The sequence below is a fragment of the Anabas testudineus genome, chromosome 7, assembly GCF_900324465.2.
Source record: "Anabas testudineus chromosome 7, fAnaTes1.2, whole genome shotgun sequence".
Taxonomy (NCBI): domain Eukaryota; kingdom Metazoa; phylum Chordata; class Actinopteri; order Anabantiformes; family Anabantidae; genus Anabas; species Anabas testudineus.
The window spans coordinates 16631323-16648174 of record NC_046616.1 but is presented as its reverse complement, the minus strand read 5'-3'; the positions used below and the strand labels follow the sequence as shown (position 1 = coordinate 16648174).

The 16852-nt window shown below is 42.0% G+C and overlaps 1 protein-coding gene across 10 annotated transcripts in view; it reads right to left on the bottom strand.

Moving 5' to 3' along the window:
• Positions 1–16852, bottom strand: part of LOC113167294 (membrane-associated guanylate kinase, WW and PDZ domain-containing protein 1-like) — a 75323-nt gene that overhangs the window by 37896 nt on the left and 20575 nt on the right. For 9 of the 10 annotated variants that reach the window (XM_026367776.1, XM_026367781.1, XM_026367779.1 and 6 more), the window contains exon 2: positions 13224–13340. In XM_026367776.1, coding sequence (XP_026223561.1) covers positions 13224–13340 — 117 coding nt within the window. Of the gene's footprint in view, positions 1–5317; positions 5393–13223; positions 13341–16852 lie in introns of those variants that run through there. The other variant, XM_026367785.1, reaches the window with a different exon arrangement.

The following is a 16852-nucleotide window of genomic DNA, read 5'->3' as shown; positions in this document are numbered from 1 at the left end:
GGACTGAGTGACTGGAAGACAGACAGATGGACACTGCCATCCTTAGAGCCATGTGGCTTAAACACTACAACAAAATGTAGTTTATGTTTGTGTCTTCACATCTTCTATATAATATTCATGGGCTTAAGTGAGAAGACACAGTCAGGAGGTGTCCACCACAACATGGATGTGTCCTTGCTACTAAGAGTTTATCAACCAGTCACACAGCATCATCTAATCATTATTACATTCTTATTCTCCTAATAACAAACTCCAATTTGGACCCACAGGGAAAAGAGAGGAGGCTGTACAGCCCTGTTGTGACAGGGGGCATCTGCCAAACGCTTGGAACAGCACAGAAGCGAAAGATGGAGAGAGTGAAAGAGGATGAGGGCGGGTATAGACACGTGGCACACATACACACACACACACACACACACACACACACACACACACATACACACACACACACACACACACACAGGAAAAACAATCACCTAATGGGCACATGAAATCCCTGGCACAACAAACAGCTCACACTTTCTCCCTCATTCTCACCTCTCGCTGTCTGACAAACAACTGTCACACTGTTGAGAAGCCAAACACGCACACACACACACACACACACACACACACACACACACCTCTGGCTTGTTGTGTGGCATACTCTCCACATCTCCCATCTCCACCTTCCTCTTGTCTGGGCATCGTATCATTGCGTGAGTAGCATCTCGCTCACTTTCTCACACCGATGAAGATGGGTACTATGTGTATTCATGTTGTGTGAGTGTGTGTGTGTGTGTGTGATGTATTGATCTGCACTGCAAAAAGAATAAAAGGGTTTAGTTAAGCCTGTCCTCACCTCTAGCACACCATCAACATTACATCAATGTCTGTCACTGCACTGCTGCACCACCGGAAGTTTTCTCTGTTTTTTCAATCAATTAATTTACATCCATCAACAGCATTTTAAACAATGTTTCTAATTTTATCTGTTATGGTGCTGCGGCTAAGCTGGTTATCATTGACAGGGAATCATTTCACCTTTTTATTTTATCTTTGAAGCATCATAGGAATGCCTGTCACACTTTCCCAGGGCCAAGAGTGTAATTTCAAATTCTACAGTACATTCCTGAATTATAAACCAACAGTCTATATATAATGTAAATGATAATATAATATCTATATAATCCAAATGTATTAAACTTACAATTGTATAAGAAAACGTCAACACAACCTCACCGGTTAGTTATTATATCCCTGAACATAGGAAGTGGAAGGACACGTGGAGCAAGTTTACTGTGAGACAAACCATACAACAGTGTTATGCACATTTACTTTCACCTCACTGTCCTCTGATCTACTTTTACACACAGTCTGTATATGACATGGAATTTACAGTAAACACACGTGCACACACACACACACACACACACACACACACACACACACACACACACACACACACACAAACACACACACACACACAGGTAGCAGGTGTGAGCGTCCATACTGACACACTCACAGACTCACAATCACAGCGGGAGACAGACATGCAGACGAGAGAAGGAGCATGTAAACACATACATAGTGTACACAGTGTAGACTATAAATAGCAGGTTGTGGAAGCCAGTTTCTGTCCTCACTGATAGTTCATAAAAAGCTCTGGAGCAGGGGACACTCGTCCCTGAAGTGGCCTGTTTGAGTACATGCTATGACCCACATCCTGTCTCCTAATACTGGGCCACTCACTAACTGAACATGCATTAAAAACTTCGGGAGCATCTGAGCTGCCCTAAGTCATGAATTACAGACCCTGCAGTTAAAGTGGAGGCACGTTTTCACCTTACAGCAGGTGCTAGATGTTTTTCGTAAACTGCTAAACTATATTTTCAAATGAAATCCTATTCATAGTGACGTTTCTCACACACAGACCAAGGAAGGAAACTGACTTCACAGGAAGAGACCAACTAGAAGTTCAGCGTAGCAGCATCATCTTTTAATTACCTTTCTAAGGTTTATGGTACTCCACACTGCTATTCCCAGCAAATGAGCTACTTTACTACTGTCAAAACATTTAGAGGCCATTTCATCTAGCTTCAGAGAAAAGCAGAGTCTAAGGCCATCTGGGTACTGAATCTTTTACAATGCACAAGGCTCAACTTTCACTGTTTGAAGCCAAGAATTTTCATTCATATTTTCCTTTTCATATTGCTCCAGTTAATTTGGTATTTTATCATCACACACACTGGCCCGACACCGAGCCACTGCAGTGGGTTTTCATAAAGGTCAAGGAAAGAACATAGGTACAAGGTCAAACATAATCTTTCACTGTATGAATAAAATTCACAGTCACTAAAGTATGCAGATTGTGATCTAGTAAATTTTTCAGCAATGCTAGTGACACAGCTCTAGGGATTACATTAACAGCTTTTTTACTCCTTCGCTGTGGTTCAGATAGAAACTTCTTACATATCGGATGGATTGCCTTTGAATTTTTGTGCAGACTTTTCTAGTTTCCAGACGATGTATTTGTGGCTGAGTGAAATATTTCAACTACCACTGAGTGAATTACCAAGAAATTAGCTTCTGTCGGTATGAGCTGTAACAACTTTGGTGACTCCTTGACTTTTTTATTTAGCACCCTCATTGCTAAACACATCAGCATAGTCTGTGTGTGCACGATAGCATTTAAGTTCATGACAACATTAAGTCCAGAGCTACTGGCATGACTGATTAATTAATTATTTTTAGCTTTATTTGCACATGTGCTGCTACTGTGTTTTTAAGCATGTTGACATTTTATATTTTTTATTTCTCTCTCATAATGCCCTGTTCTGGCCTCTGGTTCACTCTGATGATGGCGGTGGTGGAATGACCTCCTGTTTTGTTTGAGAGTTCAGTGTCTCATCAGAGATGCAAGACAGTTGTGATTATGTCCCAAATCGTGTTTGTAAAATAACAAACAGAAAGCCATCCCACATCCCACTCCCCCACACAACTACCAGCTCAAGCAAACACACACACACACACACACACACACACACACAAAAGCGCAGGTGAGCAAACGTCCTCCTGTGTATTAACAATAGGCAGTGGGCCTGACACCACTCTGGTAACATCTGATACCCTGATTTGCCTTCCTGGTGTTGATGGTCTGTGGAGCTTCCCTTCATTGTCTACACACAGACATACACACACTCGTAGACATATACAGAGGCATGACCACTGGTTCAGCCAAACATCTGCTGTTTTTTAAACCCCGCTGGTTTTGAGAGTGAGCGTGGTGGGTGCAGGGGGGAGGGGGGGGGCACACAACACCAAGCAAGTTCGGTATTTATGGGGAAGTGCATGTTATCACAACACAAACTGTGAGGTGACGTGAGAACAAATGATTTGTATATCTCAGAGCCGACAGAGCAGAGGAGGGGCAGAGATAGAAAACAGTCACAGAGGGAGTTAGCAAGGAACTCTCTTGGGCCTCTAAGCCAATTACCAGAGCAGCATTGATTGAGGCAGCACTTTAAGGCCTCATCTACACAAGTAGTCCCTTAATACACTGGTCAAATGATGGGAGCATCTCATCCATTACGGTGTCAAATCTGGGGGACAAATCTTTTTAAGGATATTATCACATTGAATATGAAACACCTTTATATAGAGTTTGAGCAGTGGTTAGACTTATTTTAATTACAGAATGTAGCACTCTATCTTTATGCTTGAAAGCTAGACGTCTACTAGTGCTGAGAGGAACGCATATTGGACCTGTTTCGTCAGTTCGGATCAGCTGACCTGGACACCAACATGAGAACACCCTTTAGTGCCGTAGCTGTGGTCCATCAGCACTTCCATCCCCCATTAAAAGGATTGCTGGCCCATAATGATTTATAAAGGGGAACAGGGAGCGAATCAATGTAGCGGAGGCCCTCAGATTAATGATTAAGCAAATAGCAGCCTCATTGTAGATCCTATCAGGGACGGAGGTGCTGCTAAGAGCACGCCATGCTGTAGTAGGTTCAATTAACTGCCACAGGCTTGAAGAAGCACCAGCAATGCCTCCTCTTGCCTCCCACAAACAAGAACAGTCATACAAATCCATGCAGGTATTCAAATAGCATTCAAAACTGCTCCTAACGCCTAGATGAGTTTTTGTCAAGTCCTGTATGTCTGCAATGGTATAATGCTGCAGTGTAAAAGTGAAAATGTGTCCATTACAGTTTTCCTTTAGGATTATGTCTTCAAACACCATGTCTTAACCAATCTACACATCAGGCAAAAAATAAAATCATTCTCATGTTTGTCAAAGTATAAGGTATCTTAAAAAGTAGTTCAAGATATCCCTGGTATCTTACTAGCACTGCAGTACTAAACAATGTTAAACAATACCCAGCCCTACATTTATATAAAGGCTTCTTTCTTTATGACAGAATCTAATGTATTTTTTAAAAAAAAAATAAAAAGCACATTCCTAGCTGTGATTGTTTGAATAAAGGGATGATGGAGTTACCCACTAAAGAGGAGAAAGACACAGAGGGAGAGGGAGAGAGAGAGAGCAGACACACAATACTGCTGCTGCCCAATACAACAGGCCATTCTTTCAGCTCGCGCCACAACACAGCTCACAGCTGAGTCCCAGTCGCTATTCTCCTGCTGTTCCCCCTGCTCCCTCCCCATCTCTCCCCTTTCAGTGTGGGTAAGAAGAATAAGGGAGGGGGTGCGGGCAAGCACATACAATCTGAAGTATCATTATCGTGGAAAATCTTGTAAAATTACACAAAAGCAGTTTTTTGTTCTACTTTCGCCTGTTTCAAAGCACTGTTTTAAAGGAGTAAGCCAGATTACTAAAGGGAAAGGAGCTCTTTTATAGTGGAAAGACAGTGCACAAGCAGGTGTGACCCAAAGAGGTAAAAACGAAGGGACGCTGGGATGAGATGTGGTTGAAAGAGCAAGGGAATAATGTCCTCTAACAGCAGGCAAATGTGTCAACAGAGCCGTGTTTGAATTCAGCCCCTAACCAAACAACATCTCAGACAGACAAACATCCATATGTGCGTGCACACACACACACACACACACACACACACACACACACACACACACACACACACACAGCCGCCATCATCACATACACAGAGAACAACACATTGCAGCTCATCAATATCTGACAACAGATCTGCACAGGCACTGATTCTCACATCTCTCAAAAAATATCCACCTGCCTCTGTATTTCTGTCTCAGTGTCTGTGTGTACCATCAATTCTCCCCACCCACACCTCCTTCAATCTAATCCCGGAAGCCGGGGCATCACTCCCAGGAGAAGTAAACGTCACAGAATTACCTCTCCACCACAAACGCCGCTGCCGCTGCTACTTTCCTCCCTGCGTATTATTCCTCAGAAATATAAATCCAAACAGGCTGAATTCTGCTCTCCCTCTTCCATCCAAACCGTCCATGGATCATCCAGGTGTCTGTGGGCGATTGCTAGCTCCCAGCTTGCAAGCTCATTCAGGCAGGCAGCTAGTAGGCAGCTGCCGTTTTTTTCTTCAAAGCTCCACAAGCGGTGCAAATTAGAGGTCCAGCCCAGCTTAGAGGCTAAGCCAATGTGAGCTATTCACACACCAGTTCCTGTCTGAGGCCAATGGCTGCAGCCCCACAGCCCCCCTGCAAGCTCCCGCCCACTATCACCCTCCCTCCCATTTGCATTCTCACTCTTTCTCTTGCTCTCTCTTCCTCTCTTTTTCTTCTTCCCTTCTCCTGCTATCTTAGTCATAAATATAGACTCTTGACATTACCTAACACATGCTCCCCCCTGATAAACACTTCGCTTCGTGCAGGTCTTGTGATGGTGAAAACCTCTCTAGGGGTGAATGCTGGGTTAGAGAAGGTTGTAGAGGGCAGCAGGACAAGGATGAGTATTCAAGATGCACAAGAAGATGGGAGAGTGGTACATTATCATATAGTGTAAAAATAAACAAATATAAACAAGGCAATAATAAGCAAATGTAGAGAATGCACATAGGACAACCGATTCACATTGTTTCTTGGGATTAATCAGTGTAGAGTTAGTTGAAGGCTGCATTTACTTACTATGCTTTGACTAGACTAGGCGAAAAGAGTCTGCACTTGATTAGGACCTTGGAAGATTAAGAGTCCACTGGCAGACCAAAGGAAAGCTTGTACCTGGCAGTGCAGGCCTGCACCTGCATGGACATGGACTGCTGCCCAGGCAACCTGACCACAAAACCCAGGAGCTGCCCTGAGGGTGGAGGACTGCAGCTTTCTGTTTGGATTCACATGGACCAGGTCCATGGTCTCAGCCATGTGGCCCTTTTTGGACCACAGCTAGAAATAAAATACTAGGACGCTTACTGCTTTATATGTTACATTAAATAAAGTTGATATTTAATATTCCGATTGCCGTTTACATGAACATTTGCTCGTTGCTAAATTGCAGGCTACTTCAGTTAGCATGTCACTTGCGACTGGGGAATAGGTGAAGGACAAGGTCGGACATGTTTTAAACTACCATAGAGCAAACCTCAGTTTGTAGCTTCCCAATAGACATCAAGACTCTGCACAGAGGCTTTTTCCAACCAAAACCATCTGTATGAGATGATGTCACTAGGCAGAGTTTTTTCCATATAATGAACAAATCAGATTAAGTACGTTTATTAACAAGCATGTTTGTATGTGTTTGTGTGTTGTTTTCTTAGACTTAGAACCACAGTAGCTGTTTCTCTCAGTTTCCTGTCCTAATGCTAAGGTAAACAGCTTGGGGTGCAAACATGAGTGGATCCAATCTTCTCATGTAACTTTCAACAAGGAACTGAATGTGTGTCTTTAAGGGATTACCTATAAAGACAAAATAACAATGACAAAACAATGTTTACATACTGCAAAATGGCCACTTCCCCTGCTAGTATGGAAATCAAATAGGCAAATACACAGAATAAACATGCACCAGACACCTAAACTAAACTTGGTTTGCTGAACTCTAAATCAGTGTAAACCGCAGCAATGGAGCAATAATTTGCAGAAAGCTAATCGTTTTACAATGGATAAACATCCTGTAAGGCCCTGGAAAGAATAAGAATAAGAAGACTGAAACACAACAGCAGTCACATGCATCCAGTTTTAGATCAGTCTAGTATCATCACACTCACTGCTCGAAGGCATCAAGGCTAGGAAGCAGCGAGGAGCTAAAGTATGTAGGCTAGCTGGCTGGCACAGCAGATCCACATGCAGACCATCACAAGACACTCACACACAGATTAGTCCTGCAAAAGGCTTTGTGATCATAACTGAGAATCTTCAGTCAGTCAATTGGCACATTTCACTTCTGCTGAGAACAACAATAACAGGCCACCAGCTGACTTGCTCTGTATGGTGGACAGGTCTCTTAATTTGCTATACAAAAAAAAAAAAATAACACCTATAAGAAGCTATAAAGGTGATACAGCTGCGGGACAAGACTGATTTAACTTTAACGTGACCTGACTCCGGGGTGAAAGCGCTCTAAGAATGATTGTCTTACAGAAGTTGGCTTTTATTAACAACAATAACATATCACGAGACACACTTTTAATTCATGATCACAGGGTGCGCTCATCAGGACTGATTAAGATAATGTAGGACCAGGCTCAGGGTACAGTCTGTTCCAAACTGCAAGTGCACAAACAGAGGTTGTGTTGTTGTAATGGTTTCTCCTGGATAATGTACCATATGATGTCTTTGAAATAGGCCTGGAGGAGATTGTCGATGGCATAAGCGACGTCAGAGACCACAGCCTCCAGTGCCACATTCCACCCACTTGTCAATCACACTGACGATTAAACAACAAGGAAGAGCTGCAGCTCTTTTGGCCTGTATGTGGTGTGTGATATATTTTAATGGTTACAAATGATGCCTGATTGTTCTTGTCTGTAAAATATGCCAAATACACCAACACATACATAAACATAAACCTCCCTCTCTCTTTCTCTCTCTCTCACACACACACACACACACACAGACACACTTACACCTGTCTTCATCCATCATTACTATGCAAAACCACATATTTGCCTGGCTTCTCCAGCATGTTGGAAGCTGTGGTTTTTCCACCCCTTATGGTTGACAGAGTGAATGACGTTAACGCAGCAGATATTCGGTCACATGTACAAAATATGAACCGCCCGTATGTGAAAAGCACGCAAACAGAAGCTGGGGCCCACTCATCCGTTACAAGAATGAATGGCCATCATTAGCATGAGGCTCCCCGGCAGCACCCTGCAATGCAGCGACACACACAATGGCGAGTGCCACGCTTCCCTCTGCCATTCTCCCAGAGAAGCCCTTTTGTTTGAGCAGCATCTGGACCTGACCTCCATGCATTCGAGGCTAATGACCCCCTCCTCTGCTCCCTCTCAGCTCCTCGTCTCTTCTACTCTCCTCTCCTATCCTAACCTCCTCTCAAAAACCTGCTCTGCCTCTACAGCAAACACCCCCCTCCTCCTCCTCCTCCTCCTCCTCCCCTTTTCTCTCCTTTCCTATCCCCTGTCCGTTCTTCACACACAGAAACCCTGCTACCACCCTCTTCTAGCTAGAGAGAGCAGCCATCTCCTGCTTCTTGAAAAGAAGGTCTGTGTACTAGTGGGCCTTACACAAAGCCTGCAGGGTGAATTAGAAAACCAAAGAGGAAAAAGCACCAGGGCTACTGGCCATCTGTCCCTCTGGGCTGGACATGCCTGCTCCAAGTGTGCCTGCCCCTCTCTTTCCCTCACATAATTCCCACCCCTACCCCCACCTTCCCTGATTCCCTTAGCCTATATACACAGCATCAACCACACACACTCTATGCCATGCATACTTCACAGGCTTCAGATGGCGGATGGCAGGGAGAGTGGGAAAAAGAAGAAGGAGAGAATAAGGAGCTGCCACTTGCCTGGATGCAGAGCGAGCCCGGAGCCAGCAAATCAAGCCGTAATCCCTTTTCTTTGTGTGAACGGCAAGCAGAGAAATTTGTCTCCAACAATGATTTCCCCAAGATCGGCGGTGGAGTGGAAAACAAGCAAGCGAGGGAGTGAAGGGCAGTGAGGAAGGGAGGGAGAAAAAGAGAGACAGAGAGAGGAGGAGATGGAGGGTGAGAGCAGCAGAGGCAGGGAGACAGCGGGAGCAGCTAGAGTGTGACAGAGAGAGACAGAGGAAGACAGCAACCACTGCCAAGCCACAGGGACACTGACACTCACTGGAGGATTTGAAGTGAAGAGAGGAGAACGACAGGGAGAGGGAGCGGGAGGGAGAGATCAGGTGGGGGGAGGGAGGATTGGTTCGCTCTGTGGCTCAATAGCTGGGATAACGCTGAGATAGCCCTCATCCCCAAGCAGCAGCTGTAGACGTGAGAGGGAAATGAATCCCACGAGAGAGAGAGAGAGAGAGAGAGAGAGAGAGAGAGAGAGAGAGAGAGAGAGAGAGAGAGAGAGAGACTTCTCTATCAATTATGACATTTGCTGCACGTGATAACAATGGCCATCTGTAGAAGCAGGGCTATGAAAGAGAAGGGAGGAGGGTGGGCTGACAGGAGGAGGGGCTGTTCTCTTTCTATAAACACACACACACACACACACACACACACACACATGCCCCAGAGAAAAAAAAAACACCACAGCCAGTAGTGGAGGGAAAGGCACCTGTTCGAGTCAAGCATGGGGACAGGGGGGAAACACATGCTCGGGAGAGGGGGAGGAGACACAAGAGACAAAGAAAACAGAGGGCTTGGAAGTGTGGCTTTTATTTGACTGCTTTTGTCATTCTGCCTTGTCATGCCTGGAAAATATTTGCATGTGTGCGTATGAGAGGGAGAGAGACAATAAACAGGAGGTGGCAGCAATAGTAGGTCACCAAGAAAGGGACGGAGGGAGGGAGGGAGGGAGGGAGGGACAGGAAGAAAGAAAGAGGAGTTGTAAACAGTATAAACATTTCAATGGTAGATTGACCAGCAATGTGTTGTAGCCATTGTTTTGCCTATTTTTTTGTCATTACAAGGAAAACTGGCGATTGTTAATGGTCACGCACGACATCTGGTGAAATCCTATTGAAAGACCAAAACTATCAGCTGATCTAGCCTGATGTCTTTTTAGCTAAAGCCTTGCTATTCTTATTTCTTCGTGCCATAGACCAACAGCTCATTGTCGACAAACTAATACTAAAAACACCTCAGTGAGCCGTACTGTTCACTGGATGACATGTTCTTTTATCATCATGAACGTGGGCACTGTAGTTTATTTTAAGTCAGTCCCACATACACCTTCCTGCGGTAAAGCGGTAAATGCACAATATGGCAACATCAAATTCATATCTGAAAATAGTCCCCAACAAATACGCTGTTTACTTTGAGTGATGTTGGATAAAATCGCAGTATCTGGCTGTTTTAGGAACTTATGTGACCTTTATGGAAAGATCGACATCCTTAGGAATCAATGGCATCGGGGCTGAGTATTCACAAAGTGATGTTAAGATGTTAAGAAGAAAAATATAGACATCCATGCAGATAGAGAGTGGCCAGTCTTTCAGTCTGCTGTGAAGGGCTGAATATTTCAAATTGATGAGTTTCCTGCATGGATGTATTAATGTCACAGTTTGTCAGAGCTACACAGTCATGCAATATACTTCAAACAAAACAACTAAACATAGTTGTTTTCCACAAAAATCTTGACAGCAGCACTATTAACTTCACAGTGCTTAGTTAAGGCTAGGGAACAATCATTACTTAAAAGTTAAAAAAGTCAAAAGTTTAATTAAATTTAACCAATATAAACATCTGTACTAAACCACGTCCTGGAAACTCCACTGCTGTCAACAAATATACTGCTTCATTCATACAAAACAGGGTTGCAGCAAGCAATTTTGCTGCCACCACAAAGTCATTGGGAAAACATTTAAAAATTATAATAACCTAATTTTAAGGAGATAGGTTTCTTCCGTGTACCACAGGAAGAATTCAGAGCCTTTGCTTAAATAATTAGGAGTGCTACAATATATACATATCCAAGTGCAAGTAAAAGCCTTTCATTCAAATGTTTGCTTTAGTAAAAGTACATGTAATACAAGTATTAGCAACAGAATGTACTAAATCAACTAGGATCAACCCCATCAGTTTAATATCGCAAAGTTGGATTATTTTAGAGCATTTAAATGCTGTAGATTGTCCAGTTGGCACTAATTTGGGTAGTTTAAGCTGTAATGGTGCTTTTTTAAAGCTGATTACATGTTGGGTATTTAACTTCTTAGTCTGCAAAGTAAATGTAATTATTATTAGATGTAATGAAGTAAAAAGTACTCTTATTATTGGTAATAGAAATTTGTTTTTCTCTCTCTGAGATGCCTGTTTCTATAAGTATCTTTTGATTTGTTGTTTGTGGACAAACCCAGGACTTACTGCGGCTTTTCACACTAAAACCATCTAGGCACAGCTGTGGGGATGGACATGAAGGTCTGCCACGTTAGCAGGCTGATATTAGGACTGAGCACATAGTATGACTGTGCTTTAACAGACCCAAAAAACAAAAGACAAAACCTTATCAACATCTTTATATTTCTATTTTAATGGTTTACACCAGTCCGCCACTGATAAACAAGCAGTGTAACACAGGCTCTGTTATAGGCTGGAGGTTATCCATCCTCTAAACTTAGTAACAGATGTGCAACGGCTCAAGGATTATCCTGTTATTGTTCAAGACAACTTGAAAGATTTCACTGACTCTCACCACAGTAATGTCTAAATCAGCAGCGCTCATGTCGTTCCGGGTTTTTCCCCCAGTTCTGTCCAATCATACTGAAGCAATGTCTACTTGTATGTTATGTTATGTTATTTTATGGGTTGGAGCTTTCTTACGCAAAGTGAATGGATCAGGTATTTAGCTGTTTTTAGAGGTTTGTTTAATCCTGAGGAAGTGAAGTACTTTTAGTGGCATTAGCAGTGAATGTATCCAGTATTCTGTTTTTAATAATGAAATATATTAATGAACTGAATTTATGAAATATTTAGATCATTAGAATTGATTACTGATTAAATTATATACTGTAAACTGAGTTGAATTGAATGTAATAGTCTCCTAAGAATCCTATCCGTGATTAAAGTCTATTTAGCATTTTTACTTATATGTTCACTTCTAATGTCAAGTCTGTCTGTCCTCTGCACACTTTCCATCATCCTATGATGTTAGCGAGAGTTCAACATGCTCATCACATAATCAGGCAGGAATCTATTTTCAATATATCAGAACATCATAATCCCAGGCAGGACACTGGGGAAGGCTCAGAGAGATGGATTTACCAGTCACATGGCCGAGTGCAAGGGAAGGACAGAAAGCCAGAGATTGAGAGGCAGTGAGTGAAAAGCAAAGAACAAGAGAGATCGAAAATAAATTAATCTAGGCTAAAAGCCACATTTTATTAGAGAGTACCACAATGCAAACAAATGCAAATGAACACACACAGGCTAGCACCAGTTCACTAACACAGAAGAAAGTTTGATGGGTATGATGATCCACATCTACATATGTTTGATAGTCAAAACAATTCCCCAGTGGTGAACACATACACCTTCTTATCATATCCACAATAGATCCACTGTGCTGCTTTGTTGAAAACACTTTGTTGAAACTTAACCTTTGTGGTCATTATAACTCAAGCAAACAATTTCTGAAACACAAACATGACATTTGTACAGTAGGAAAATGAAGTGATTAGAGCCGGACTGTATCACCCAACCAGAGATCCAACTGTTCGTGGCGTAACTCAGCCCAGCTGTAGAGTCTGGCACAGTGTTGGGTGTTTGGCTCTAGCCACACTTTTTGTATATTTAACAGCTACGTGAGGCAGCTGCAAAAACTGTGCTCTGGCCTGGTCAAGACATGAGTGTCTTTGATGAGCAGCAATAAATGAAAACTACAGTGATGTGGCATTTGGACAAAAATGTCTATTTGTTTCTCTTTTGATTTGTTAGAATCAGAGCTGGTATATGATAAAACAGAAATAATAATAAAAAACTATGTAAAAATTATTATGGATGAGTGAATAAGAAGAATGAGATTAATAGGAAATGAAAGAGCGAAAGAAAAAAAAGAGGAGCCAGAGATAAGCAAGTCATTTGGGTTAAAAATGTGAAAGTGATGCTAAAAACTGTTTTAAGACCCCAAATCTTCAGTCAGATGTCCTGATTTAAGCACCACATTATTATAACTACTACCATAATTTTCACTCACAAGGCACAGCATGGCGATACAGATTGGCCCGGATGATCTTCTGCAGTTCATGGTCGGGCGACGATTTCTGAAACCTCAAGCTCAGGTAGTGCTTCAGGTCCTTGTTGAGCTTGTGACCTGGGAAAACAGACAGAGAGAGAGAGCTGAAGTAAAGAAACAGTGTCAAAAACCTGGTGATGGAAGGCACTCTTGAAATATATGATGGTCAGCATGTAACAGCTCAACTTTGCAGTCGTGCTAGAGGACAAGATAGAGAAGCACCAAAGCCATTAAAATGTATCCTCTGGTTACCAAACATTTCATGCTAATCCATCTACACTTTTTACAAATTTCAGTCTGGATCAAAGTGGTGGAGAAATCACAGTCTAAATGATTTTGCCATCATTAGAGCCATGGATAAAAATTCTGCACTAACTGACTCAAACATGAAGCAGAAGCAGAAAAAAAAGGTACACGTGATTTCAGTTATTCTGTTTTTTATGGGTTTGATAAGATGGTAGCGGTTTGAGTAGAGCAGAGACACGCAGTATCTAACAGGATGGTTCATTTAGACAGAAATGTGGTCATTGAGGTGGTTTTGTTTAATTGATTTAAAGAGTCTCTGATTGGCTAGAGAACCCAGGCTTACTTATCCTCCATCCAATCATAGCTGGCGATGCTGCTGGCTGAGTTTGAACAGAGCCCTGGCGCTCACAATAGGGCCAGATGGTCAGAGCTTGCTCTCACGCCAGGGTCTCATTTAGGACCATTTAATGATCTCCAAATATATCATCTATGTCTGAGAAACCTGGCAAGCACTTCTTGGGGGAGGTGCCACGGCCTCCTGTTGGCCCCTGATCACAGAGGACGAGTTTCTCCTGGCCCCGTGCTTCAGGATGACACGGTCAATGTGCTGACTGGGAGGGTAGTTTGCTTGAATGAATTAATGGGAATTACTAGATGGTTGTGAAATGGCTGGTAAAACATATTTAACTTCTGACATGAAAACAAACTGAGATCCACCTCAACTATGAGATCACTCTGCTAGCTTCTACCCAACACATGATCCAGCTTCAGTGAGGTTTTACAGGACTGGTCATCAGCATTTTACAAACACACAACCGTTTTTTTCTCAAATTAAAAACATTTAATGAAAAAAAAAACATATTTAAAAAGTATTGATTTTCACTGCCTTTTGAAGATCTTAAACATCTTTGCATTACATTGTTCCCTGTAATACATCTACTGTATAAATGACAGCTTATAAATTATTAAGTACTATTTCCTTTCTTGCAGAGGCTGAGATGTGATGACCACCATCATGTCTTCATGAAAATTATCCTGCATCCAGATGCTGATTTGCTTAGTTCAGCATGAAAACTGGAAAGAAAAGAGACATGTAGATTGGCTATGTCCGGAAGTAAAAAAAACCCACGTGAGAGCACTTCTAAAGCTAATTTATTAATTTGTTATATGTGAAAGTCAATGTGTAAAAGACTAAAGGACTCTGCACTGGGCCATCTACTTTGGCTCGGCCCAGTTGCCAGGAAACTAGCTAGAGTAAGTTTTCGGTATTTTGCTAAGCTAAGCTAACTGGCCTCAGCTTCATTTTTACTGTACAGTGAGTGGTATTAATCTTCTTATTGATCTCCCAGCAAATATGCAAATTTGCCTGTGGTTGACGGTTGACTGTGCAAATCCTCCTGAATGAGCAGTATGCGCTTTGCAGCCTGAGAATTGCTTTTGAGAGAAACCAGACGTATCAGTCTAGTGATGGAGAAAGTGAACATTGTCTTAAACAGAGAAGTATAATAGGAGGTGTGGTGACATCATCATCATCTGTCAGCCCCAGCCTTACATCCACCTCCACCTCCTCCCATGAACATGACTCTAAATACACAAGCATGGGTCCCACACTAACTGGCCAATAAAAATCCTGACAGACGAGTGATCCATGTAACACATAGACATTTCTAATAATAATAAATCAATCAATATTTTAAAGATTCAGAAATACAGCATTCCCGACCCTGTCATTGTCATGAATGTGATTCTGCTGTGGGACAGTGTCTCCCAGAAGTGGAGACACTGGCTGGTCGTCCGGCTTCCTGTATTTTTCCGTTCCTCTACACTCACACGCATGCACGTGTGCACACACAACCCAGTATGTAATTCAGCGCAAGCAAAGCACAGTCAGGTAATCGTTACCTAGCAACCAGCCACTGCTGACGACCATCATTACGGTCCCTGCTAGGCAAGCAGCAGTCAGATTGTAAAGGAAAAAACAGATACAGCAGCGCGCACACACGTTCACGCATACACTTACCATACACAACATACAAAAGAGCTCCTTCAATCAGTGCATCCTCTGGTGCTCTATATCCATGTCTGTGGCATTTAATTTATATAAGCAGGCCCTCATGAAAAATAAAATATGATTGGATCATGCGGCACATACATTAGTGTCTGTGTTCACGGTCGTGTCAGATTTGCTGGCTCAGATGCTTTCCCTGAGATAAGGGCCGATGTCAGGAACAACCCCCTCCTGTGTGGGTACGTACAGCTAGTGGAGGGTGGGCCGCCCAGGTGTCGTGCTCCATCAATGAGAAAGTCATCAAATATTTAATATTTATGAGGATTAAAGCCACGTGAATCAGAGATTACAATCACACCACAGTGGTGTGTGTGCAGTTCATACACTGTTGCTGTAGTCTCAAGTAAATGTCCTAGTAGAAAGGTGTTACAGTACTGTGGATGTGGTTTCTGCATTGAAAAATAATACAGAAAAAATCTAGATGCTTGACAAAAGTTGTTTTAAGGTCCAGGCAGACAGTTAAATCATGGTATGATGTGCTGTGTTTCAGTAGTGTGATAGTTTGATACATTACATCGGTTGAGAAAAATATGCCATAGAATATTGTAGAAATGTATTTTTAATTATTTAATTATTGTTAAATAATTAAGTGTTGTAGTGTTATAACGTTCAGCGTTTAAAAATGTGTTAATGGAATTTGAGACTTTGACCCATTTCTCAACAGAATGTAACAAGAAAACAAAGCTTTACAATAAAAAAACAACCAGATCTGGTGAGAAAACTGGAGATATTATCTCAACTTCACGGATTTAAGAACAATAAAAATCACAAATTTAAACAATTCACCATGGATATGGAGATTCTTGTATTGTATACAGTAAGATATAGGGTACTGTTAAAGATATGTTACAATGTTCACCTTGTTAACATTTGAGAAATACAAGGTAGCAGACAAGATTTTCCTAGTTGGAGGATCCAGTGTTACAAGTAGCAATTATTTCAAAAGCTGTTACATCAGTCTGCATCAATCAGAGGTGATGGAGACCAAAAGACAAACCAATTGTGTGAAGTTTTGTTAAGTAAGTGATAAATTGATGACTCAATAGATATAAAATTAGTCTGTGACAGTCTTACGATATAACAAGATAAACAGTATTAATCCCTAAAGAGAAACTCAGTAATTTAGGTCATTCTAATTAGGTTAAAAGGTGATAAATTGTGGTTCTATTTTTCTGTCAAACATCTTCTCTGGGCTCAGGGATCAATCAATCAGTCAGAAATGGATCATTAGCTGAAGCCTTAAACGTGTTCTTCTCTCTGACAGAGTAAAATCTGA